Source organism: Takifugu rubripes, chromosome 3 (genome assembly GCF_901000725.2).
Source record: "Takifugu rubripes chromosome 3, fTakRub1.2, whole genome shotgun sequence".
NCBI classification, from domain to species: domain Eukaryota; kingdom Metazoa; phylum Chordata; class Actinopteri; order Tetraodontiformes; family Tetraodontidae; genus Takifugu; species Takifugu rubripes.
Genome location: NC_042287.1, coordinates 7,557,156 through 7,581,956, shown reverse-complemented (window position 1 = coordinate 7,581,956; position 24,801 = coordinate 7,557,156). Strand labels below are relative to the sequence as shown.

General features: G+C 46.6%; 1 protein-coding gene across 5 annotated transcripts in view; it reads left to right on the top strand.

Moving 5' to 3' along the window:
* Positions 1-24,801, top strand: part of kazna (kazrin, periplakin interacting protein a) — a 100,689-nt gene that overhangs the window by 41,893 nt on the left and 33,995 nt on the right. For all 5 annotated transcript variants that reach the window (XM_029833551.1, XM_029833552.1, XM_029833553.1 and 2 more), the window contains one exon: positions 24,038-24,145. In XM_029833551.1, coding sequence (XP_029689411.1) covers positions 24,038-24,145 — 108 coding nt within the window. The remainder of the gene's footprint in view (positions 1-24,037; positions 24,146-24,801) is intronic.

Sequence of the window (24,801 nt, the reverse complement as noted above, 5' to 3'; positions counted from 1 at the left end):
GTAGCTCCTTATTTTAAACCATGGGGCACCCCTGACACACAGTATGTGGTCATTGTTGGATTGTTTTGGGCCAAACTCTTGCTGCTCGGGCAGTTAAGTGAGGTTTATGCATCTCAAGAATAATAGAAGCAATATTCCAGCTTTGATGACCCATAAAACTTTGTGGATTGGTCTTTTTGGGCTTTTCCAGCTGCTTGCTGGAGTGCTATTGTATCTGAAAATGATGTTACACTTGCTAAAATTTACTTTCCTCTATTGGCTTTATAATAATAAATAAATCAAAAAAAGGATCATCTCTGTCACACAAAAAATATGGATGAAACTGACAAAAGAAAACAGCGGAATGATTTGTGTCTTTTTAAATAATGCAGACATAAACTAACGCTGGCACTGCGGTGCTAATCTTTACTGTCTGTCAGGCTGGTCAAGGCTTTGGCTGGCTGGCCCAGATCACAGCTTTAGTTGAGGATTAAAGTCACTTTCGAGGCGCTTGCCTCCGATCCAGCGCGCCGGGGATCACAGCCGCATGATCGCGCTATCAAAGCTCCTCGCCGTAAGAATACTCGGGCCCTTTTGAAGATCTTAACAGCTCAATGAGATGACGAGCCTTCACGTGCATGCAATAGCGCCCGGCCCTGTTTCCTCGCTATAGGTGCTTCTGATGGCTCCGCCTCTGAGGCGGCTCGGTCCACATAGATGCGTGATAAGAGCAGCTCGCCGAGAGCAGGGAGCGGGAAAACGGTGAATTTTCTCTGCTCATTAGCATTCAGGAGGGAGATGCTGAGATGAGAGGCGCTGATGAGAGGCAAAGCGGAGGGGCCCAGAAATAGATCAAAACACCACTGGAGGCACCATTGGGTGTCAGAAAGGAGGGGACTTTAGACCTGGAAGGATGGGCGCGCTAAACGGAACCATCTGAAGTGGATCGCAGATACGGGTCCATCAAAATGTGCTAGCCGGCTAATGATGGGAAGTATTTAGGAATGCTGATAGCAGTAAGAACTCTTGGCTGTGATTGGAAAAGGAAGAAGATTAGAGAAAGCCCCGAGCTTGTCTCTGCTCTCCTTTCATTCCCTCCATCACATTCCTCTCCCCGTTATCTAGTTTTTGCTTAGCTCCTCTGACCATGATTAGGGGGGAGATAAGAGGCTCATGATTCTTCTATTTTCCACTCCATTAGTTTGACTCATTTCGTGCGGTTGGTCTGTCACCGGGCTCGCCTCCATCGCCGCTCCTCTGTTTCTCAAGGCCTTGCACTCCACAGCCTCTCATGTGAGGAGCCATAGATCTCAGGACTGCGGGTTATTTTTTTGTGTATTTCAATATCGAGGGTGGCGAAGGGTGGGAAGACAGAGTGCTCAGGCGGAGTCCACTACAAAAGGCCATTTAATTTGGAGCAAGTGCACTTCTTCAAATAGACAAGTTTTAAAAAGGAATTTACTCCAAGTGACCAAAATAAGATCATTCTGGTTCCTCTAAAATATGAATTACACTGACCACCACCAGTCACACAGATTTTATGGGTTTAAACACAATGTTAAGTATATAGAGCGTGGGGGGGGCTTGGATTGCATCGAACATGGACAGGCTGCTGGAAGACATGTGGACCGTCCTACTAAACCCACCAGACCACCCTCGTGGTGACACGCCACTAACCGTGTTGTTTAAACTTCTCTCCAACCCGGCGTGCTTTTGTTTGGATTTTTTTGTCCGGTGTCCTTTCATTTCCACTGAATAGTTCCGTGTGTCTCCAGCAGCCGCCCCACACCCCCGCTCACAGATCCAACGCACGCTTGTTTGAATTCCCGCTCTTCTGTAGCGTACCCGTTTTGCTCAGTCATATCGGTGAACGCTGAGGTGGTGCTGTGCCTCAGAAAGTTGTTTGTCCTCTCCTCTGATGTCGGCGCCCCCACACCCGCCATCCCCTGAGAAATCTTCATTTGTTGGGCCTTTTAATTATTGATGTTCTTAATTCTCGACCAGAGAAAAAGCCCATTTATTTATGCACTGCAGCGCCGAGTCCCTCTCTTGCTCTCACAGCGGCTGCTAAAGTCACAAGCCATTACCAGTTGGCTAATTACATACAGAGACACCTGCCCACACACAGATGGGGGGTTTTATCACATTCCATCTTCCCCACAGTGTGACTGGTAACTTCAGGTCATATCCATTGCTCCTGTGTGAAGGTGCATTCAGAGCATGTCCGAAAATGCTCAAAGGCAGTTGCATGATTCATTTTACCCACCAAACGTGCCACACAAAGATACTTTAGGTGCATAAAAAAACATGTTATCTGCAGTATACATTGTGCTACTCTGCCATGCTAGCGGGCTGGCAGCTAATGCACATGCTGTCTTCTCACGGACCGTGAGAAAGTGTTTAATGTTTATACGAAAATGTACATCTTAATAAGCTGCCTTTTTTGTGTGTATATTTATATGTGAATCAAGTGGCCAATGCCGTTCCAGATGCTACAGGACACACATCGCTACTAATCGGGACCGCGGGCTAACTTGGTATACAGAGGGTGTTTGCACTGTGTGATGAAGAGGATTTTCTGGCTTTACCGCAGTCTGCAGCAGAGGGAGAGGAGGAGAGATGAGGAGAGCGGAAATTGGAACAAAGGAATGTGGAGATAGAAGCCGGGGCAGGGAGACAGGAGGCAGGGGTGCACGGAGAGAAGGAAGGAAGTGGAACAAGCATACATGATGTCATGAATCCATAAAAACTGAAAACGTACGTCTCTTCTTCTTGGGTCACACACCGTTTGAAGACTAGTGGATGCCATTAATCACATCCTGAGGTCAGCGGCTCACCTATGAAACAGATTCCCTGCAGAGTCAACTTTAAAATGACCATCGATAGAATCTCCTAGAAAATCATTACATTTAATCAAATTAGCCCGTTGAATTAAAATGGGGCTCCCGGGGTAAAAGTCTACAGCCTGCAGGTTTTACAGAACCCCTCCTCCCCCCACATACCAAACATTGGAAAAGATTTACAGATCAAACAAACAGTACTGTCCCCCTGACGCACAGCAGCAGCCCACAGATGCATCATTGTGGGCACCGGCCCTTTGTTTTCTATGGTGATTCATGCATGTTTCTGGTTTTTCTTTGCGTAAATGTGTGTTTTTTTACCGGCAACGATCCAAAACCTGGAGGTCCATAACGCTAAAGTGCACGGAGCAACAACAAAATGGCCGTTTACGCCGCTATGCTATACGTCTCGAAGCACATCCAGCTGTGAAGGATTGTATCAGGAAGAAAGAAAAAAAAAGCTATTAAACGTGCAATGGCCCAGAGGAATGATGGGATACTTGGGGGGGAGGGGGGGTCAGTGGAAGCAGGATTTCTCAACCTTTTTAATTCTAACAGAGTTTTGATTACGCAACATCTCAATCTGCTTTGATATTAGGTGGATTAGAAACAAATGAAATGATCTGTCGTTAAAACCCCAGAATATGTCAACAGTACACTGTTTTTTTGTATTTTATTTAATTTTTTTGGGTGTGTGTGTGGGGAGGGGGGGGGGGGCTTTATGAGTTTGTAAATCAAGTTGTGTTTCACTAGTAACCAACAGAAAGGATATTCACATTCAAATTAGTTTGCCGACTTATGATCCAAAATAAATGAGATAGTCAGTCATCACTAACAAAAGAAAGAATAGTGACAAAAACACAAGTGAATCCAGAAAGGGCCAGTGAAGTTAAACATGAGGTATCAAAAGGAAGCAGTTCGATATAAAAGCAGGCGACCATCTTCAATTGAGCGGACAAACCACTGGGATCAAACGTGACCTCTCAAGCATCGGGAAAATAACCGATATCCCCACAAACAGAGTCTGCATTCCAGCGCCCACGGCTGCCCACCGTGTTCTGTTGGCAGGGGCATAAATCTCAGTCAGGGTGCACTGAGCCCCCCCCAAAGGAAAGAGGGATTATTTGTTTCGGTTTGTGAAGGCGACCTTTGGAGGCGGCCGGTGAGCTCATCCTTTCCTCGTGGTTTCAGAGCTCCACGGAGGAGAAGAAACTACTGAGGTATCACAACACCACCTCTGAATTTTCCAGTTTTGGCTGGTGGGATACCAGTAATCCTGTCTTTTTCATGCCGTCCAAGTTGTCTTCAGCAGTCTTTTAAGGAACACGCTTGGTGTCTCTCTCCCACGTTGGCAGGGAGAGCGGTAGCTGGCGATGGCTTCAATCACAGCATCTGCTCGTGCTGGGACACAGTCAACCCAGTAGCAGGCAGCCGCTTGTTCTGCGGATGGATGGGATGGTCCTGTTGGCGTCCCCTATGCCAGGATGGAAAATTCCCACACTCTCCCCAGTTTATACCACAGAATTTAAACAATTTTGGTGCAGATTTGTCTGTCAGGCAGCTCCAAACTGTGATAAATCATAACCCCTGGAAGAGGCAGCGGGGGAGAGGGGGCGCCTGTCCTTCCCCGCTAAAATTCCTGACCCAGCGACAGGGATAAGATTCATCCTGTGAAACAACATATCCTATTATCCGCCTGTTTCCTGAGAGAACTGAAACGTTTCAGTTCTGTCGATTGTCAGCAAACAATATTCAGAGAATGATTTTTTTTTCTTAGACATTGCGTCTGTGGTCTGAAGAGAAGGACTGAGTGGGTGGGAATGTGCTAGCAATGTTGAGATGGAAAGACGAATTAAAGCAAGCGGGAGCTTCGGGTTGCTGCTAATTAACGACCTGCTTCTGTTGCGATGACGGGTTCAAACTAGGAAAACTCATTCTTTTGGTCAACACTGACTGCTGTATTAATCAAGTCTGAGGAGTTTATTCCAGAAATGTGACCGAGTAAGTGCTCTCGATTCCTGTTATCCCGTCTGGTCTGGACAGGGCGACTACTGATATAGCGTACGCTGATGCTGGAGCTGACAGAGCTGCAGAATAGGCTGCTCTCCTTATATACGCCACGTCTGTTGTCTTTTGTCCTTCCCTCACATTTCTGTTTTCCATTTGTTGCACCTGTGCAGATGTAACTTGTGAAATAGATCAGATTAACAGGTATGGAAGCATGAAGATAAGGGAGCATTGCCGAGAACTCTCGGTGCGTGTTTCTCATAACAGAACTGCCATTAGGTGATAAAATTGGTGATTATGATCGGATGGTTGCAGTCACCTAAAAGAAACCACTTTCACCCACTTGGCCAATATAACCGGGCAAACAATGATGGGATATTAAATTGTGGTTTTTCTTCTGTATTTCATTACACGGCTCAATACAATATTGGAAAATACATTAAAGCGCTAATGGTGCTCCGACCTCTGTTGGTATCAGCAGTGTCAGCAGGCATTAAACCACGTACACACATTTCCTTTTATCGGTATTGACACCTTTCAATGGGAAATGGGGCGGGGTCAACAGTATTGACTCAGCCTCATAAGACATTTATGTGCTCTGCATGTGCACATGCATGAGTGGTGGGCGTGTCTTTAGACACGCACACAAAGAAACACACGCTCGCACAGAGATTAACAGAGTAAGCCGCACTGTTCATCTGGGATAAATGCGGTCAGAGAGGGGAACAGCTGAGCAAACAGCCCCGGCAAGAGACAGAGAGGAGAGCGGAGGGGGAGAGAGGGAAGCAGGGATGACAAACTACTCATCCCGGCACAGCGTCGGGGACCGGCTGCCTCGGTGGGTATGCTTGACCCCCGAACCTGGCAAAATGGGCAGAAACACAGGTAAGATTACCCCCCTTTATTGCAGATAGTAATTTTGTTCATGTTAGAAGTGTTAAAAAAAAAAAGTCAGGATCTGCAGCCTCCCAGATGTGCCGGTTAAGTGAGTCGCACTGGGACAAGAGGTATTACCCTGGGACCTCTGTGATCTCGGAGGCCAGATGGTGTGACGCTGATGCTGCACAACCCATGTGAGGTTGGCGGGAAACTGATGTCGCAACAGATGCGTCCGATAATCCCGCACTGTCAGGGGAGAGGAATGTGGGACTGGCGCGGCCGTGGCCGGGTGGTCTTCAGGTGAGGGGTCAGTCAGTCCTCGAGCGGGTTTGCTGGGTCCTGAATGACCGATCAGAAATGAGGAAGAATGATAGCGGCGTTAGCGTCTCCATAATCTGCTCAAACAGAAAGTTAAGAGTTCAGACTGAGTGCAGCTTAGATTCAAAAATACTCTTAAATCAAAAAAGGAAAACCTCTGTAAACACCTCCCGGATCCATTTTGTTGTACGTGCCTTCTCTGAAAGCATCTTCTAACAGGCTTTGGCTGGTAATACGTTGCGACGCACACTGACATTTCTGGGACAGATTCTTTGTCACCGAACATGCCTCAGAAAAACTGCGGCAGAAAAGAGGCGACAGAATATCTGAGCGCGGGGGGAGATGAGCGTTCGCCCCAAAATGGATGCAAACAAACCTGATCTTTGCTTTCTGCTCATTAGCACGTGACAAAGCCTTTGCTTGCTATTACGTGGATCCAGAGGTCGACTTTTAAACTTTTAAACCTGACTGAGGGAGGTGTTTTCACCCCGCATATTGTTTCTAACTTTATTTTCTCTTTTAATCTCGTTTTTTTGTTTGTGCGGGTTTGTTCCTGCTGCAAAGATGAACTCCAGTTTCAGGAGGTCATCGGTACTTTTGAGGATTTATTGCCGTGTTGTTTAATTTCATTTCAAAACCGGCCTTGCGGCATCCTAAACCTCTTTATTTCAGTGAGTAAGGTTTTCATTTCACCCTGCAATGCAAGTGCTAACTTTTACCTGCTATACCTTGACAGTGAGCAGCTTCTTTCATTCCTTTGCCACCTTTTGCAAAGGACCACAAGGTTTTCTTTACATATTCTATTTTTCATGTAATTGCACCACTTCTACAACCCTGTTGTAGAAGTGGTGCCCCCCCTGAAAGTCTCTCAGATGCCACATGTGGGTGAGACAGGTGGAAAAAGAAGAAGCTCCCCTTGCCCACAGTATTTAAGGTGATCTCTATGATGGCTCGTTCCTTAAAATAATGTCACCCATGATGAACCTTCAACACTGTTTGCTGGGGTCTGTGCACGACGGTTTCTGGGGTCAGATGGACTTTTGGCTGATTCTGCGTTCCGCAGCTTTCATGGCAGATTTATGCTAAAGTCGGACTCACAAACACACTTTAGTTATTTACTTTCTAAATTTAGGTCCAGTGTTGGACGTGTCCTCCTGTCTTCCCGTTTGAGGCGAGGCTACGAAGATCACACCTCCCCAGTTTCTCTCTTCAGGGGGGGTAAAAGAGCCCTTGTGGCATTCGCAGCCTTCTGAGGGGAGGTGTTCCTGAAGGCATCGGGTCAGCGGGACTCCTGTGTGTGGAGAGTTGCAGCTCCACTGTGCATTAATCCCACTGCTGAGTGTTCCGAGCTCTGCTTTAGCTCTGAGACTGCTGGAAGAGAAACAAATCTGCATGGACAAACACACAACACAAGCGCACACACACTTATTTTGATGCTGGGACATCTTAAACCTCTCAGATGCAGAATGACTCTTCTCTCATACATCTTTGGTGGCTTTTACGCATAATCTCAAGGACCTGTTTTAATCCGTGGACGTCTGAGAGGTTTGGTTGTAAGCGAAGCACGCGGATCTGTGTGTATTTGATCCCCCAGCATTTGGCAGCCTCGAGGATGCAGCTTGTCTTGACGGGCCTCACACATGCTTCATGCATTATTTAGTTAATGGCGGGGACAGAAGGTGTCCTGCTGGACAAAGGTTACCTTCACATCTCTGGTGAGAACTGGTCTTCTGTGGCCAGTGATGGAGCCAGTTTTAGGCACCATCCATCCATCCATCCATCCATCCATCCATCCATCCATCCATCCATCCATCCATCCATCCATCCATCCATCCATCCATCCATCCATCCATCCATCCATCCATCCATCCATCCATCCATCCATCCATCCATCCATCCATCCATCCATCCATCCATCCATGCGCTGCTTCTGGCTTCACCCAAACACAAACCTTTCAATATTGTGGGTTTTAAAAAAAATATATATATATTGCTCTCATCCATAACAGAGAGGGACTCTACACAGTTGTAGGTGGTAGTTATGAGGCCAGGGTCAGGGTCAGGGTCAGGGTCAGGGCTAGGGCTTCAACAGCTCACCAAGCATGAGATACTTACAGTAAAAGCCCTGCATGTAATGTATCATCGCACTTTATTTTGAAATGCAGCCACTTTCATTAAATCGTGAATTGGCCGACATTCTTCTACTGTACACGCTGATTGGGGCTTATTCAGGTCATCTAATTAAAGTTCCTTTGCTTCCAGGGCAGCTTATCCAATTATACTGGCGCATAAAAACATTTCTCTCTCATTTTCATAGATTCATTTGTGGCAAAACACAGCAAATATTGGTCCAGCCACACACCAGCTGACGGCCCAACGCCGAATGTAACGAGGCTAATGGCCGTCATTAGCTCGCTGGCTCAGATGGCGTTTGGACACGGATGTTCACGGTGACAGATTCTGATGTATTGTGGAGCGAATGTCTGAAGCAAACCGGAGCGCCGTCGAGGGCTCTCTGGCGCAAATGGAGATTGTTAATTAGTCAAATAGATGGAGCTTGTATCCTCTGGAGTGCTGCTTTTGTGTGCTGCCCTTTGCTGTGCGCAGAGCCGCTGTAATGCTTCTGTCAGTGTGGATGTCTGACTGTGCGCTTGTGTGTTCGTACGTGTGTTTGTGTGTGTTTGTATACATGCATCACTCTTGGGGTCTAACTAATGAGGCACTCATTTGTTTAACATAATCATCCACTAGTTTATACCAGCCGCTTCCCCTGGCACACGGACAGGCCCTGTTATAAAAAGGGTATGTCTGAATCCCATTAGCGCAGCACTGGCCGCCCCCGCCCCGCTGAAAGGAACCCTCAATACCCAGCTGCCGATGAGCAGCCAAGCATTAATGATGCCATTCACTGGAGAGGCACCGTTCACGACTCTTCTGCGTCCCCATGCCAACCTCTGCCCAAATAAGGGAGGAAACCAATGCTTTTGACATCCACCCAGGGTAAAAAGTGGGTGTGGTTTCACCTGTGTTTTAACCAGGACAAAAGTTAGTCGTGTGTTCGGACTCCCTGGAATTCTGGATGGGCCGGTGTGTTGCTCGCTCTTCCCTTCACGCACCACGTGGCGAGGGCGAAGCGGCAACCTTCTTCATTCCATCTAAACAAGATTCACTTTATTAATGGAGGAAAAGGAAGGCAGCTAGAAGAAGTGGGCAGACAATGACCTCAACCGGGGGTTTAGTGCAGTTGAAATGCAATTTAATGTATCAACCCATTCTGCAAATGTTGCTGAAAGGGGAGCTCATGACGATGATGATTTGTTCTTCATCAGGTGCCTGCGTTTAAATGCACAGCGTAATCGAGCTATGCTCAGAATTGGACTTTGGCGTCTTGGTGGCGTCTCCTTGTCCCGTTGTACAAACAACAAAGAAATTTGACTAACCGACCGAGCATGTCCTCCTCCTCACCACTAGGTGGCGATATGTATCTTTCCAGCAGGTTAACGCGACGCCCTTTCCGTTCGATCTAATAGGTCATATCATAAAAAACCGGAGCTACATTTTGAACAACAGAAAGATGGAACATCCTACAGCTTTGTCTTCCACCTCGTGCGTAACGTACGCTTCACTCTCCCCCGTGGTCACGGTGCCACCGGCTTCTTGACCGTTTGTGTTCCGGGGTCACACGCCGTGTACTCCAAGTCGTGTTACTCCAAGTCAACATACTGACTGTTGCAGTTGTTTTATTCCCTGAACAGTAACCTATAGCAACCATATGCCACTGACACGTACAGCATTGCGAATCATTCCGATGAGTTGGGAGCGATGCAGAATGATCCCTAAACTTCCCTCAGTATCGAGTCACGCGTGCATGATATAAGCAGCCTGGAGACAGTTCAGTCATTTAATGCGGCCGCTCGTGTGTTCCTGAATTCTGCTGCTGCTGCGACATTTGGAAGAGCTTAAAAATAGACGGGCTCTGGGTTTTTTTTCCTTCTCCTTTTCTGGTCTGCAGAAGCATGAAAAACACACTTTAAACTCTAAAGTTCTTTTGATGTGGTGTGATGTGAGGAGTTTCAAAAAAAAAGTTGAACAGCGAAATGAAAAATACCCTGCCGCCGCCTCTGCGCGGTAACACACAGATCTGCCAGGGTTGGAGAAAGAAAGCATCTGAAATTGGGAGGAGAAGCTGCTCGCTTCCGGAATCGAAGATGTGCCTCGTTGGGGAGACGGTGTGTTATGGAATGCATTAGGCTTTTGACCTCTGAGGAGGGGATTTATCTGCTCAAGGATCTCAGGTTGTTTTTTGATGGCGTTGCGGGGATCATCTTATCCTTCATCCTTAAGTGGACCTTAAGTTGTGGACCTTAAGCTGTTGCCTGAGTAAACCCCCCCCCCCCCCCCCCCCCCCCAACACACACACACGCACACACGCATACACAAATGACGTCTGAAATGCAGTTCGTCAAACGTCTGTCCATCACTCAAGTCAGAGTCTGCTGCACACACAGGAAGGAGGGTCCATTATGTAAACAGATGAGTCAGGGGGCTTTATTTCCTTTCTAACTGGAATAATTATTAATGCAGGGGGCTAAAGGGCCAGCTGAGTCCTGCGATTAACCTCATGCCCTCTCCTCTGGGAGCCAAACTGCCCTGTGGTGGAGAGGGCTGAATCAATGGCGCCCGACTGGAGCCCCAGCTGTGGCCCCTCAACACATCAGCGGTGTCCTTTCTGATATCCGCCAAGATAGAGGGAGTGTATCATTTAAGCTAGATTAGCTTTACATTCCGCATGAGACTGAGGATGGAGTCAGTGCAGCCTGACAACGACACATTAAGTGTTATTTGTAAATACATAACCGAGCAGTGCATTTAACTGGACCGGTTTATGATCAAAGGATGCAGCAGTAGTGCAAAGTGGAGCAAAGATGACTTTTTCCCTGCCAGCAAAGCTAATTAAATAGCTAAATGAGGGGTGGAATAAATACCCACTAGCTCATACCTGAAGGTGAATTTCCTTGGCTCATTAAAAATAGCAAATCTGTCTTTTATGCTCCCATCTGCGAGGGGAACGGGACTATTTGGACTTGGTCCGTGGAGGTGAAGGCGGCCATTTAATCTGCTTATGAATGAAGCTGTTTGTTGTCAGCGCTGAAACAGGACTTGTGATAATGTTTATTTGATAAATTATTGCTAAAACACTGCTAAGTGGGAGGCCTTCCTTGGCAACAGCCTCCCACTAGCATGTTGCTACTGCAGCTAACCTGCCTGCGCCGACAACCTCTACACAATGAAACGCACGTCAATGTAAAGTAAACAAACAATTTCCATCCGGATTAAAAGTTTGTTTATTCATCGGAGGTAAATTTGGTGCACAAATCATTTGCCTGAATCAATTTGCTGCCTTCGAAAATGAAAAACAAGCGGGTGGAATAATGCTACAAATGACTATTTGATTAGCAGGATGTGATGTCTCCGAGAAGAACAAATTGTTCACATCGCAGCACATCAAATATGTGTTTTTTTTTATAGCGCTCTGAGTGGAAGCAAATCAGTTCTTCTACTCTGGATCAGTGGAACTAGGCAGAGTAAGCCTGGCTGATGGAAAAGGGGTTTTCTGTGATGTGGGAAATAATCGACCTGTTCTCTAACCTTACACTCAATTGCAGCATTTTGCAGAACAATGTTGTCAGAAATGTTCATGTTTGCATGCCTGATCACAGCTAGGATGGAGGTGTGAGTATTACCTGCAGTTTTGCTCCTTTTTAATGTCAGTTTGGAGCTGCTGGAAGACATTTTCTGATTCTTTGCAGCATTTCCTAAGCTACGGAACATGCATCGTGGCATGCATTTGTCAGAACATCCCTCGAGTGACGCTATATGGAGGTCAAATGTGGCGGTGCCGGAATGGTCCGTCCCAAATTCCAACCCCTCAAAGCTAAAAGGTTCCACAGGCTTGTGTCAGACGCACAGATGAAGGGACGGAGTTCAATTTCTAGGCGATTTCTTTCTGTGAAAGCCCCAAATCAGAAACAGACCCAGGTGTGACATCTTATCATCCACACCTGGAGGGTGAAGGCAGCGAGGCTTGTGGAGGTGAGGACAGCAGACGTGTGTCAGGACACGGGCAGATCACCAGAGAGCTCACCAAACAGGATTATCAGACCCTTTAAAGGAGCATTTCTTGCATCTGCTTCACAACACTTTTGGAAGGAGGTCCATTTTGTTAATAGGAACCAGTTTCTTCACTCCTTTTTTTTCCGCTTTAATTGCCCTTTTAGCAGCTAAAGTCAGAATAATTATAGAACTTGTCAAATCATTTTGTCCCCGATTTGTTCTCCCTGTGTGAACGTGTCAGCTGACCGCAGCAAAAGGAGGAACTGCACACCGAGCAGGTCAGCTTGACGTCCGACATCCAGGACGGATCTGTCACCGTCTGCTCCATTCATGGTTGGCATGGCAACGGCGGGGGGATTCTGCTGAGACTTTTCAGTTGGCTTTTTGGAGCTAATTTGAAAGAGGGGAAGCCATTAATCTCAAATTTGCACGGTTAGTGAAACAAACAGCGCGAATCGGCCGAATCGATAAAACCGCTGTGAGCTGGAGACGTTTGGACAGACGTCAGAAGTGACATTTAAATGGGGCAAAGTCCTGCAGAGTTACAGCATTTAATAAACCAAACTCTCAGAGTCTGAATTAACAACTTTGCTGCAGCAAAAACAAACCAATAAGTTTGGAGAATAAACACACTCATTCTTAATTTCTTTTGAGATGGATTCCAAAAAGTATTGCATTTAATTAGTTCTGAGCCAGTAAAATGAAACTTTGTTGATAAAAGGTCCATTTGAATCTCTCTGATGGAGCTGCTGCCCTGACCCTGAAGACTGAGCCTCCTTTATTTGCATTTTCATTTTGTTTATCGATGTCCCCTAATCGTCATCGCTGGCATGTTTTGAGTCAAAAATAGGAGCTGTGTCAGTCATCCTCAGCACGCTGGGGTAATTTCAAAAGTAAAAATGTGCAATAAATGTAGTGACAGAAAAAAAAGGCGCACCTTTAATTAAAACAGCCAGGATTGACTCAGATATGAGATCTGAAGCCAGAGATTGTGTGGAGACAGACAGAGACGCGCTCAAAGGGAAGATATAAAGAGTGGCTGAAGCAAAGGTGACGAGGTAGCACTGAGCATGACAGGCTAGAGGGAGGATGGGGGGGGGCTGAAGGTCTGCTGCAGAGCGATTAATGAGGACAGGTCAGACAAAGACACTCTGGTGGTTTCACTGTTGCCGTCATCGTGCTGCAGGGCAAAAAGACTCATCTCTGCCCCTGTAGCATCACAAAGGAGAGAGGTGAGATGCTGGACATGGACGCGTGGATGTGGAAGATAGATGGACTCCAGGAGGGCTGTGGGGGGGCAAGAAAAACAATGGAAGCCTAGAAGTAAAAGTGGGTGGTGCTGAAAGGTTGTTTTGGACCCGCTAGGTCTGTACGTGCATCTTGGGGGAGAACTATAACATGATGCTGGAGCTTGTGCAGTAATATTGTTTATTTGTTTTAATGCCCCACCACAGTGTCAGAGATGTTCTGAGATTTAACTGGGATCTTCATGCTAATGAGAAACAGTTTTGCTTATTTGGGACTTGTTTGGGCCAAAGATTCTCTGACTTTGTGGCAGATTTTTTTTTTATCCAATTAAAGGAAAAGTAGTTTAAAAAGTTTGTTTTTTTAAGGCTTTTTTCCCCCTTGATGGACACGTCAGGACGGACAGTTGAGACCCTCTCATGGTTTCCTTTCTTGTTTTAAAGACGTGAACAAAATGATCCCATAAGTTAACAGTTGTGAGCATTTTTTTTTAAAATATTATTTGAACGCCACGGTAACTGGTGATGGCGAGCACACACCAGAAAAGAATTTATAATATGTGCAGGGGGAGGAAGCCGTTAATGTTAACACAACCTGTAGTAAACAAGCAACAGAATGTAACATGTCAGTAGGATGAGCGAGTAATTACATCGCCCATAACGAGCGCAAAACCGAATAAAAAGAATTTCCCTGAATGCCACCACGTCTGTGTTGGGTCCCACACAGGATGCATGTAGTGAATGTAGCTTCACTGCTTGTATAAACAAGAAATCGTAGAGGTCAGATCAGTCTCTGACCTCTGTGCGTGGCTGCAATTGTGTCATGTAGGAAACCGCGGTCAGGGTCAAAAGCTCGTCTGTGTAGTAAAACAAGCTGCAGTGGCCCCCAGCTTTAGTGCCTGTGTTTACCCAAAACACAACTGGCTGTTGGCGGCAGGCAGACAGGAAAGCCAACATGCAGAGGCTCTCTGTTGTAACCACGGTGACAGTGTGCTGGCAGGGCGCTTTCGCTGCAGTCCTCTCTGCAAACAGCACAAGGAAGACTGTGACAGGACAAGGGTTCAGGAAATGCTCCGGAGGTCCCGAGCTGACAACTGTTCCCTCCAGTTGTCTTAAATCAGACATGAACTCTTGCAGAGGAGCGATGGTGTTGTGATCTTTGGAGTCTCTGATGGCTGCGTGCTGACTGACTCAGATGTGCCCACCAGGGGGACGTGTGGATTTTCCTCTTTGACTCCACACCAGGAGTCTGATACTGCAGCTCTGCAGCGGAGGTGCTAATGAAGCTAACAGCAAATGTTGCCAGCTCTAGAAAGATGTGGGGTATTTTTGACTCCTGTGCACACAATAGCTGTCATGTTTCATTTTGAACGCCTCTCCACGCCTCTGTTCTTGGCGTACCTGAACTGCAGGAGAAGTTGAGTTATTCAGAGGATTTGAGGGAAGACTCGTCTGTACCTCGAGGAGGGCCTGAGGACCCACCAGCGGCGTCAGCCAACTTTGGTCGCTGTCTTGTTGGTACCCAACACAGAAAGTGAGACTTTTTCTGCAGTCCAGCTAATTGAGGAAGGCCCCAGGCTGTCTACCACACTGGTGTCTTTAATGTTTAACAATTAAAGGAGAAAGACGCTAATGTTTCCCTCATCCTATCCTTCCTCTGAATCTTGCTGTGAAATGGCGTGCATTCACTGAATGTATATCAAGGCCTTGATCCGGCGCGAACTCCCACCCGACCTGTCTCTCAGGAACTTGTTAGCCGCCGACCTGCAGTGACCCAGACGCCCTCTTCTGTGACCCGAACGCTGGAAATGTGGAAACTGAACTTGTACCAAATTTTTCCTGGAATGGTTGAGCGGAACAACCCGCGTAGACAAAAGCAATTATAAGTAACAGTCTTCCTCATGCAGCAATGAGCCATTCTGAAGCTTGTTCTTGTCAGCACGCACGCCGACACCCCCCCCACCCCATGGTGGCGCAGGTTCTGTATAAACATGCCTGAAAGAGTGCATCTGCCACAGCGGCGAGCACAGCGTGTGTGTGTGTGTGGATTGATCCGTCATGCACATAAATGCTGCCGACTCTCTGATGTTGAGTGGCACCGACTGCAGCCTGCCGCCCCCTGCTGAGTCCTCCGCCGGCTCAACACCCACCTCCCCCAGATCCCGTCTCTCCCTTTTCCCGTTAGCCATTTGATAAAGTGCTAGAGCACACCTGAATGGCTGCCACCTCGGTGTCACCGCCGCAGCCGGATGCTCCGGCAGGTGATTGAGAGGGTTTGCTGGGCTTTATGGACCATCGCAGGAGCACCTGGGGATCCAGGGACAAATTCATAAAGTTATTGCAGAGATTAGTTTTGTGTGTTGGGGGGAGGGTTGAATGTGTTTACATCAAGTGTTGCTAATATCCGTGTAAGACTGCCACATTCTGGCCATTGATGGGGTCTGACTGACGTGTGAGGAACTTTTGCTTTATTTCACTTTTCTGACCTAATGGCTTCTTCGCTCTCTAACACCAATATTGCACGTTGCAACAGAAGCGTACGGGTCGCTGTACTGTCGTATTACGGGTCGAGTTTGGCTCATCGGGGGCAGAATTATTAACGCATCAGTTTAATACGGCCGCCATTTCTCACAGTCACAGTCAACAAAAACTGAAGTAGGAATTTTTGCTAATCATCAGTCATTTTTATGTCAGCACTACACTGTTGAAAAGGCTCATCGGGTCTGTCCAGAGACGCCATCGGTGGCTCTCACCTTCCAGATGTGCGAGTGACTGCTGTGATCACAGTTTTAACAATCAGGATGCAGGATTTTACCTGGTCAGGGACTGAAGGACTGAATTATGGAGCAGGTCCCTCAGATGGGCGGAACAATATTTTAGTGACATTTGAGAGAGTCGTGCAGCCTTTTTCATGTCAGAACACATCTCTGATCTGCTAAAACTGGCAAAAAGTCCCTGGACTCACTCAGAATACTAATGGAACATTAAGTTATTTAGTCCAACATGAAGCAATGTAAACTTTGGCCCATTTTCAGGTTGTTGAAGTGAAGGCAGCCACATCAGAGCTGATCGGGCCGCCTTCACTCATCAGCAGGTAATTATACATTCATCATAAATATATGCGTCTGATGCAATCAGGAGAAGAAGCATCTCCATGGTTGCACTACACACACCAAAACACACTCCTGCTGTGACTGACATGCCTCGCTCACCTCCATCTGTGCAGGGACGGCTGGATGTTGAAATCAAGCCTGGAGGGAGCAAAAGGAGACAAATTTAATTATGCTGCCGTGATGTGTTGGCATCATAAAGTTGATGGAGTTGCCCTGTTATTGTTAAAGGCTAACAGAGAATAAAGCCAGCAAATAAAATGTTAAACAGTGAGCCAGGGTGACAAAAACCCGCACTGAAAGATCAAACTCTGGTCCAGATGTAACGTGATCTAACGTAAAGATTTCCGATGGTGCCTCCAAAACCAACATGGCTCTGAGGCCAGTTCACGCCTTCCTGGGGGGGCGAGGCCAGCGGTCAGGCTGCTTCTGGTCTGTTCCAGAACCCCCCAGTGTGAGAGCAAATGCAGCAAAGTCATTGATATGGCGTCACATTATCTGGTGGAGAGGCAGAAACGGTGCTTGATTGGACGCCCAGTTCACACTGGTCTCTGGTCCAATAAAAAACAGAGACCAGGGAGACAGAAGAATGTTTGAATTTCCACTGAAAAGTCCTTGATTTAATCCATTTATGTTATTTTCGCTCAAACATTTGAGGTCGAAGAATTCACATCTGACTGTAGCTAAAAGTGGGAGGAGCCTCAACCGACTTTCTGTCCCAGTCCAGAATCACCATCACAAATGAAAAGAAAATGTTTTTATGACTGTCAGCTGACTGCAAATAGTCCCTTCCCACCATATTACCCGCCCCCCCCAAAAAAAAATCGTTACAGAACGTGTAATTAGCCAGCCTTTGTTCGGGTCTCCTTCATATGGTCCGATGTTGTTCTGCTTGGATGGCTGTTAACTGTCAACAGCAGCTATTGACTCCTCATTATGAACGATACAGCCGAGTGTTGCAGGTTGATAAAAAGGCTGAAGTGTGGCTGTGTGTGTGTGGCTGTGTGTGTGTGGGTGTGTGTGTGTGTGTGTGTGTGTGTGTGTGTGTGCGAGGGAGAAGTCACGGCGGCCTGGAAACCTTGGAACTGTACAGGCAGATAGAGGGAGCGAGGGAGGACAAGAGATGAGCAGACGGCGAGAGAGGCAGAGACACAGTAGAAGGTCGGGAAGGTTGAGCGGCGGAATGATGGAAGAGAGCGAGGAGATGAGTGTGAGAGTGGATGGTGGAGGTGAAGAAGAGAGCCTCTCCTCAGAAGGTAGCAGCAGCTGAGGGGGGAAATATTGAGCCGCAGCAGCAGAGGAGCTCTCGCAGCCGGAGCTAATCTATTTCCTCAACACATCACATCCATCCTCCGATAAAGGAGCATCACCCTCTGCCGGGATGTTTATGATCCATTTAACATAAATATGGCCTCTCTTCCTTCTGCAGACATGACTTCTGTGACTCCCACGGGCCCTTTTCTTCCGCTCTGCACTGATTCGTCTTGATTATTGAGCTGGCAACTCAATCATCTGTGCTTTATATTTACTCCTTATTCCGTCTCACATCTGCTCACTTCTGATCTGTCTCCTCCTCGCTTCCATCCTTCCGCCCAGCCCGCTCGACGGCGAACCCTCCGCCGGCCTTCCGTGCGTGTCAGCCGTTCCATCACGTTAAAGCGGCGGCTGACGTGGGGCCGCGGTCTGTGGCGTTGGGGCGTGAATGATGGCGGTTGGGGGGGCTTCAAGGACAGACGCGCTCAGAAGATCGAATCTCTGTGAGATGATGTGGCAAAAAACGTTTTATTTTCCCCCAGACAAACGTAGCTCCGACTTTATTTAGAAATCATCTTACCGTACTTTTGGCTGTTTCCTTTTTCCCTCTAATTATTTCTGATCCCCCAAAGCTTCGAAGCTTTCCTCAGTGAATTCTTTTAAGTAGAAGATTTACCAGTTTTGATTGACAGGCGGAGCCGTTTGTTATGATTTTCATAAAATGTGTTGGAGCTTCGTCCTCTGAGGGGAAAAATATATTGCTCTACATTTATATTCCTGTAAATCCATCCATCCATCCACCCATCCATCCACCCATCCATCCATCCATCCATCCATCCATCCATCCATCCATCCATCCATCCATCCACCCATCCATCCATCCATCCATCCATCCATCCATCCATCCATCCATCCATCCATCCATCCATCCATCATCCATCCATCCACCCATCCATCCATCCATCCATCCATCCATCCATCCATCCATCCATCCATCCATCCTTCCTAAACATCAGGGTCATGGGTCACCCTGGACCAGTCACTCACTCCAATGGGGCTGATGTGCATGCGTTTGGCCTGGGGAAGTCCCACAGGATCCACTAGTTCAACACACACATGAGCCCCAAACAAAGTCCATTTGATGTGTTTGTGAAAATAAAAGGATTTAAAAGACGATCATTTTCTTCTGCACTAGCGGGGGGATAATGAAGAGGATTCATTCCTATTTCTCTTCCCTTTCCATCATTCCACCTGGTTGTTCTAATCTCCTCACGGTGTTATTGCTCCCCACGTTGTCTTTGAGTAATTCTTCTGACCTGCTGCATTTTTCTCATGTGCAGATTTTTAAATCTCGTGATTTAAAAGGAGCAAGAACAATTTCGAGGTCGCTGGTTAATATTGGCTTTCACAACAGAACATTAAGATTCCGTTCTCTAATTCAACCACCATCACTAAAGAGAAGTATTTTACATAGATTCTGACAGTATAATAAAACCTTTTTTTCTCTTGTTGTTGAATTATTTATGAGACTGAAATGCAAACGAGCTCACTAATTTTAATGCAGTGGATCAAAATGACTTTATTACTCAATCTACTTTGCAGTTTCCAGACGTAGGAGGAGACAAATCTGGAGTCGAGGGAAGCAGCCGTGCAGAGGAAATGCATTTGTCATCACTGAAGCCGTCAGTCAAAGTCAAAGCTGCAGCGGTTAGCGTGAGGAGAATTCAGAGGGTTGGTTATGGATTTATGCAGTGGTCACACTGGGAGGAAGCGTACAAACTGGAACTGGAAACACATGTCACACTGGAAGGCCTGGAGCCGTACGTGCTGTGCTCCCCGGAACCTATAGATGCGTTTTCTACTTTAGCGTACCTGATAGAAATGACTCTAATGCATATTCCGTGATAAAGATGTTGGAAGCCTGTACCTCCTCTGCTTTGCACTCACAGGGGGTCTCATGTTGTGCATAAATAAATAGAAATAACCTCCACTGAATGGCAGTTAGCTGTTAGCGAGCGTTATAATATATTGATGATGGAGGTAGAAAACTGCAGGCGTCAGCAGATGCAGATGTAACAGGTGTACTGACCTAAGCAGTCTCAGCTGTCCATCTATTAAAGTGCTCTCAGTTCAGGGACAAATGTGCCATTTAAGTGACCGTTCTGGGGCTGTTCTGAAGCAGGAGCGCTCGCCAGGCGTCTGCTGTCTGTCACCGCTCTGGGCAAATGCTCCATTTTTCACTCGTGCGTGCAGAGATGATGAGTTCGCCCCTCCGATGGCCACAGCCAAAATGACAATCCCTGGCTAACAATAGCCCGCTTCTCTTCCCCGGTGTGGTCTGCCAGACAGCAGCTCATTTCCTCCCACGTCCTCCTTACATCAACTAATAACGTCCCCCTAGCCTTCGCGCTGCCTCTGAATGATCTGCCGACAGTATTCATCAGGTTTTCATTACGGTATGAACTGACTGAAGTCGTCTTCAGGTCCGCTGGAGGAATCCGCGGGCGGCTGAACATTCATCAGCGGCAGCAAAGACCCGCACCTCTGCTCCATTAGTTCCATTTGTCTTTGGATTATTTCCTGAGAACCTTGAATCGGGGTCTTGGAGCAGGTGATGGAAGGTAGGAGCGGTCTTTATCTCCAGCCTCCAAACTGAAGAACGTCAGCGCAATTAGAGGCGGGCGGCAGGAACGGGGGGGAGACGGAGCGTATCTGCTGTTTGCAGGCCGAGCCGGGGAGCGAGGGCGGCGCACTGAAGGTTCCAGCAACGGCGCCGATTCATTCCTTAATCACCTTCGCTGCTCATTAAGGCCGTCTTTTGTTCCAGCCGACGTCTTTCCCCGAGCTGCGCCTGCAGATAAAATATGGCAGGCTTAAACGAGAGCGGAGCGCTGGGAGGCCCATTAAAAAACGATGGAGAAAGAGCCGGGAATGAAAAAGGGAAATGAAAGATGATGTCGAGGGGGCCGGGGTCAGTCGGCAAGGAGGAGATGAGAGCTCGCGCGGGAAAGGTGAGGACAGGAGAGGGAGAGGCTGAGGAAAAGCCGCGCAGCCATGAAGACCGGCAGGCGTCCCTGCTGGACACACGGCCGTCGCACCAATGGACGCGGTTTACTTTAATCTACGGCGTTCTGTCTCTGAACTTGAACTCTGGACTGTTGAGGAGCTTTAATGGAATTACTCCACTTCTTAATAGAGTGAGGAGTCTGTTTCCTCTAATGTGAATGCACCATTACTTCTATAAAATAACGTATTCTTCTGCCTGGTTAATGGAGTTCACTGGGAGTAATCCACAATGAGTGGCTGGAGCTGTCCAAAGAGCAGGGTGGTTCTGTGAGCGTGGTCCTATCGCCAGACTGCAAAGCAAAGCTAATCGCCACGAGGGAACGGCAATAATAACCCAGACCTATTTTCTGAGGCAACATCAAAGCAGCACTAGAAACATTTCCCTCAGCTTAAAAGATTATCTTTTGATTGGGTGCTAAATATTTGGTGTTCCCTGAAGCAAAAGTCCATGTTTGTTTGTTTTTTTGAGGAGGGGGGGGGGGAGAGAAATGCGCATCGAAGTTTGCAGAATCAACAAAAATCTCCTCCAGACTCAGTCAGACGGGGTCTCCGCTGCCTCGGTTTGACAGAAAACTTCAGCTTTAGAGACGCCCCCCCCCTCCCTCAGGATTGTCTGCTTCACCTCATAAACAATGTGAGGCTTTTGTCCACAGCAGCAGAGTCCAACAGTCAAGTCCTACTGCACGGGTGGTAAATGTTAGCATCAGTCATTGGGACACGTTTGACCTCTGACCTCCACGTGGGGGTTTGACGTTCCACACTGAAACTCTGTAATGTATCTCTTGTGAAGATATAGACTAGAAAGCGTTGTCTTTTTTCTCCTCTGCACTAAATCATTGTGTCCTTCATCACAGCAGCACTTCCAGGGCAGCTGGTTAAATCTCCTGTTATTGGTAACTGAGGACAGTTTAACTTTGGGCAAAACAACATCAGTTCTCATCACCAGTGATTCTGCTATTGTGCCGTTTCACTGCTCTTCTTAGAAAAACTGATAAAAATGGGATGGGGGGGATTTACAGCCCCCTGACTTACAACCCATAAAGGGAACTTTGGTTACCGAAGACAGCGACGCCTTTTATTTGCAGCTTTAATTTTCTGGGACTGAAATTTTGCAAAACAAATTGAAAATGATTGCATTTCTGTTCTGATTTGTTATCAAATTCCACAGTTTCTACAGTCTTTTTGGCAACAAGAGGGGAAAAAAAAAAAGGAATTCTACCCAGACATTTGGGTTTGATATGATTCCTGCTCTCATGTGAGGACAGAAGAGAGGAAAGATCAAGGTGTGTCCAACTGGTGAATATGAATATTAATGTGTGGTTCCACTGTCTCGGCTGCCGGAGGTCTGAGGCTTTGACAAGTCAATACGCTGATGCTGGACCGCACAGAATGCATAATATGGTAAAAAAGAACAGTGACGCATAAGACTTCAGCTGTTGGCTGCTTGGTAACTGGACAGACGTCCATGGTAACGCGAGGGGCAGCTGTTATACTCTAGGTCTGTACGTACAGAAGCAAACTCAGTATTTTCAGTGAGAGAAGACAAATTATTTACAGGGACTCGGTGAAGAAGTCTTAAATTTGGATAGTTTTCTGTGCTTGATGCCTGGAAACAGTCAACAGCAATGAAGACATGAACTATTTCCTTTTATTTCATATTATAGTCTGTCTTCTTTCTCTTGTACGTGTCCAAGACGTCTGCTACAAAACAATAACTGATTCCCTAAGACTCAATTGCAGTTTCTTTTCTTTTCTTCATCTCTCTGTAGTTTAACCCCGGTCCTCTCCTGTATGTCAGCAGATGTAGCCGCGATCCATGAAATTGTTTACATTTTTTCCCCAACTGTCTATTCTCTTCATTTCTTAGTGTTTCTCTTGGCTGCATTAGTTCCAGTACGTTTGGGTGGATGTTAGACTTTATTGTCCAATCGGATTTGAGCCTTTATGTGTTTCCATGCCAAGCTAATCTGCTCATGCCTTCAGAATCAGTGCTTTTAGGAATATTATAGATGAAACCACGGGATAAACACCTCTGTCAGGAGTTTTGTGATACCACTGGGTGAGAGAGTGCGAGCTGGGCCAGGCCATAGTTAAGGATCTTAGGATGGTAGATGGGATAAAAAGGTGTTCAAATACAACAAGGAAACATTCATATGGTTTTGCTTTATCTGGGGTGGACAGTCTACCTATTTATTATGTTTGATTTGTTTTATCTTTAGTGTTTTTTAGAAACGTATCTTTTAATTCAGTTTTTATTTCTCTCTTTCACCGTACATCACTTAAGAAACCTTTTGTGTTTGTTTAAAATTGTGCTTTATCTTTAAAAAAATGAAATGGATTGTATCCAAGAAAATGTGCTTCTTCACAAATACAAGAGAAATGAATGATTTTGTACGCCAGCAGAAACCTTCAGTGATGAGTCATTTAATGTGATGAGAAAGCGCACACAACTTGACCTTGAGCCCTGCCCTCCACCATTAATCAGCATTAATATTCCAGCCAGTAATGGCTTATTAATGAGTTGGACGGGGAGTCCAGTGGGGAGCGGAGGTCAAAGAGGTGATGATATGCAGCTTCCTGGAATATGAAGTTAATTATTCATTTTTTTTAAACTTAAAAAGCAACGTCTGGACTTCATGCAGACGGGGGAAAACGGCTGAAGCAAACTGTAATTTCTGCACTTTTTCAGGGCCAACCTGGAGCAATCCTTCCAAAACGCCTTCACCATTGAGGCCGGGGAGGGGGGTTAGAGAAAAAATGAAACAAGCTATATTAAAAACCACTGAACCTCGCCCGAAATCGAATCAAACTCTGTTCATAAAAATGCTAATATTTACATGCAGCCGTCTGTCACAGCGGCAACTTTTGTTTATGCGCTTGCATGCGTTTGAACTTGCACACCTGCGCTGTGGCTCCCCCAGAGACAACTGCTGCGGTGATGAATGGCGGGCTTTTGTGCAGTTAGCGCAGCGCAGGGAGCGCGGAGTAAAAGTTCATTACGCATTGGGAAAGATGGTGCAGGGCGCAGCATTAATCAACTCCTCTCCCCAATGTTTTCATGCGGTCTGAGAAAAACTTTCGCCGATGAACTTTCGCTTATCGGTTATTCATGCAGTTGCTTCTGCTGACTCTGTGTTGCTCTCACATTACGAGGGCGTGAGTGAACTGAGGGGATAATAAACTCCATATTCTCTCTCCTAAATGTTTGGATGCACTTCTATTGCAGATTCTCCATCTCAGCCGAGGCAGAACCAGCCAGCGGCCGATATGTGCTACAAGACTGACATCAGCAGCCTGATGGACTTCAACTCTCCCGACATGGCCCTGGACAAAGGTGAGGTCAGCTCTGCTGCTGCACAGCCAGTTGTTCTGAAAGCACCACATTTGCCTGCAGTAAACAGAAAAGCAAAATAAATTTCTGTGGTCTGCAAAATTTTAGCAGACAACGTCCTTCAATCAATTTCTGGATCTTTTCATTATTTTACAGACAGTAATTTTCTTCATCTGTATTGAAATACACCAGCTGCTATTTTTGCATCCTGAGTAGCTCGCAGCTATTGAGGCCCAGGTTGTTGTTACTCAAACGACCACTAGGTGGAGTTTAGCTGTTAAACATTGGCATGACCATTTAGATGTCCAGACAAACACAGAGTCATTTATTTTTCATCTGTTTCCACACTCTGGACTCATCAGGACAGACGCTTCCCAGAGAGTTGCAGTCTGGTACAGAGGGTCAGAGCAGGCACATGGCTCCACAACAAACATGGCCCATGGGTTTTATAAAGCTGCCAGCTCAATAGTGGTTCTCCACTGTCATCTGGAGAGCCCAGGGGGTCCATTTCTCTTTTCTTTGGTGCAAATGGCTGCCAAATCTGAGTTCGTTCTGATTTGAATGGTGGTTACTACAACACTGACTTTTGTGTTGATTTTTCCCACCATTTAACTTTTCCTGCATTTAACAATTTTAATTTAATTTAACAATTTTCCTGC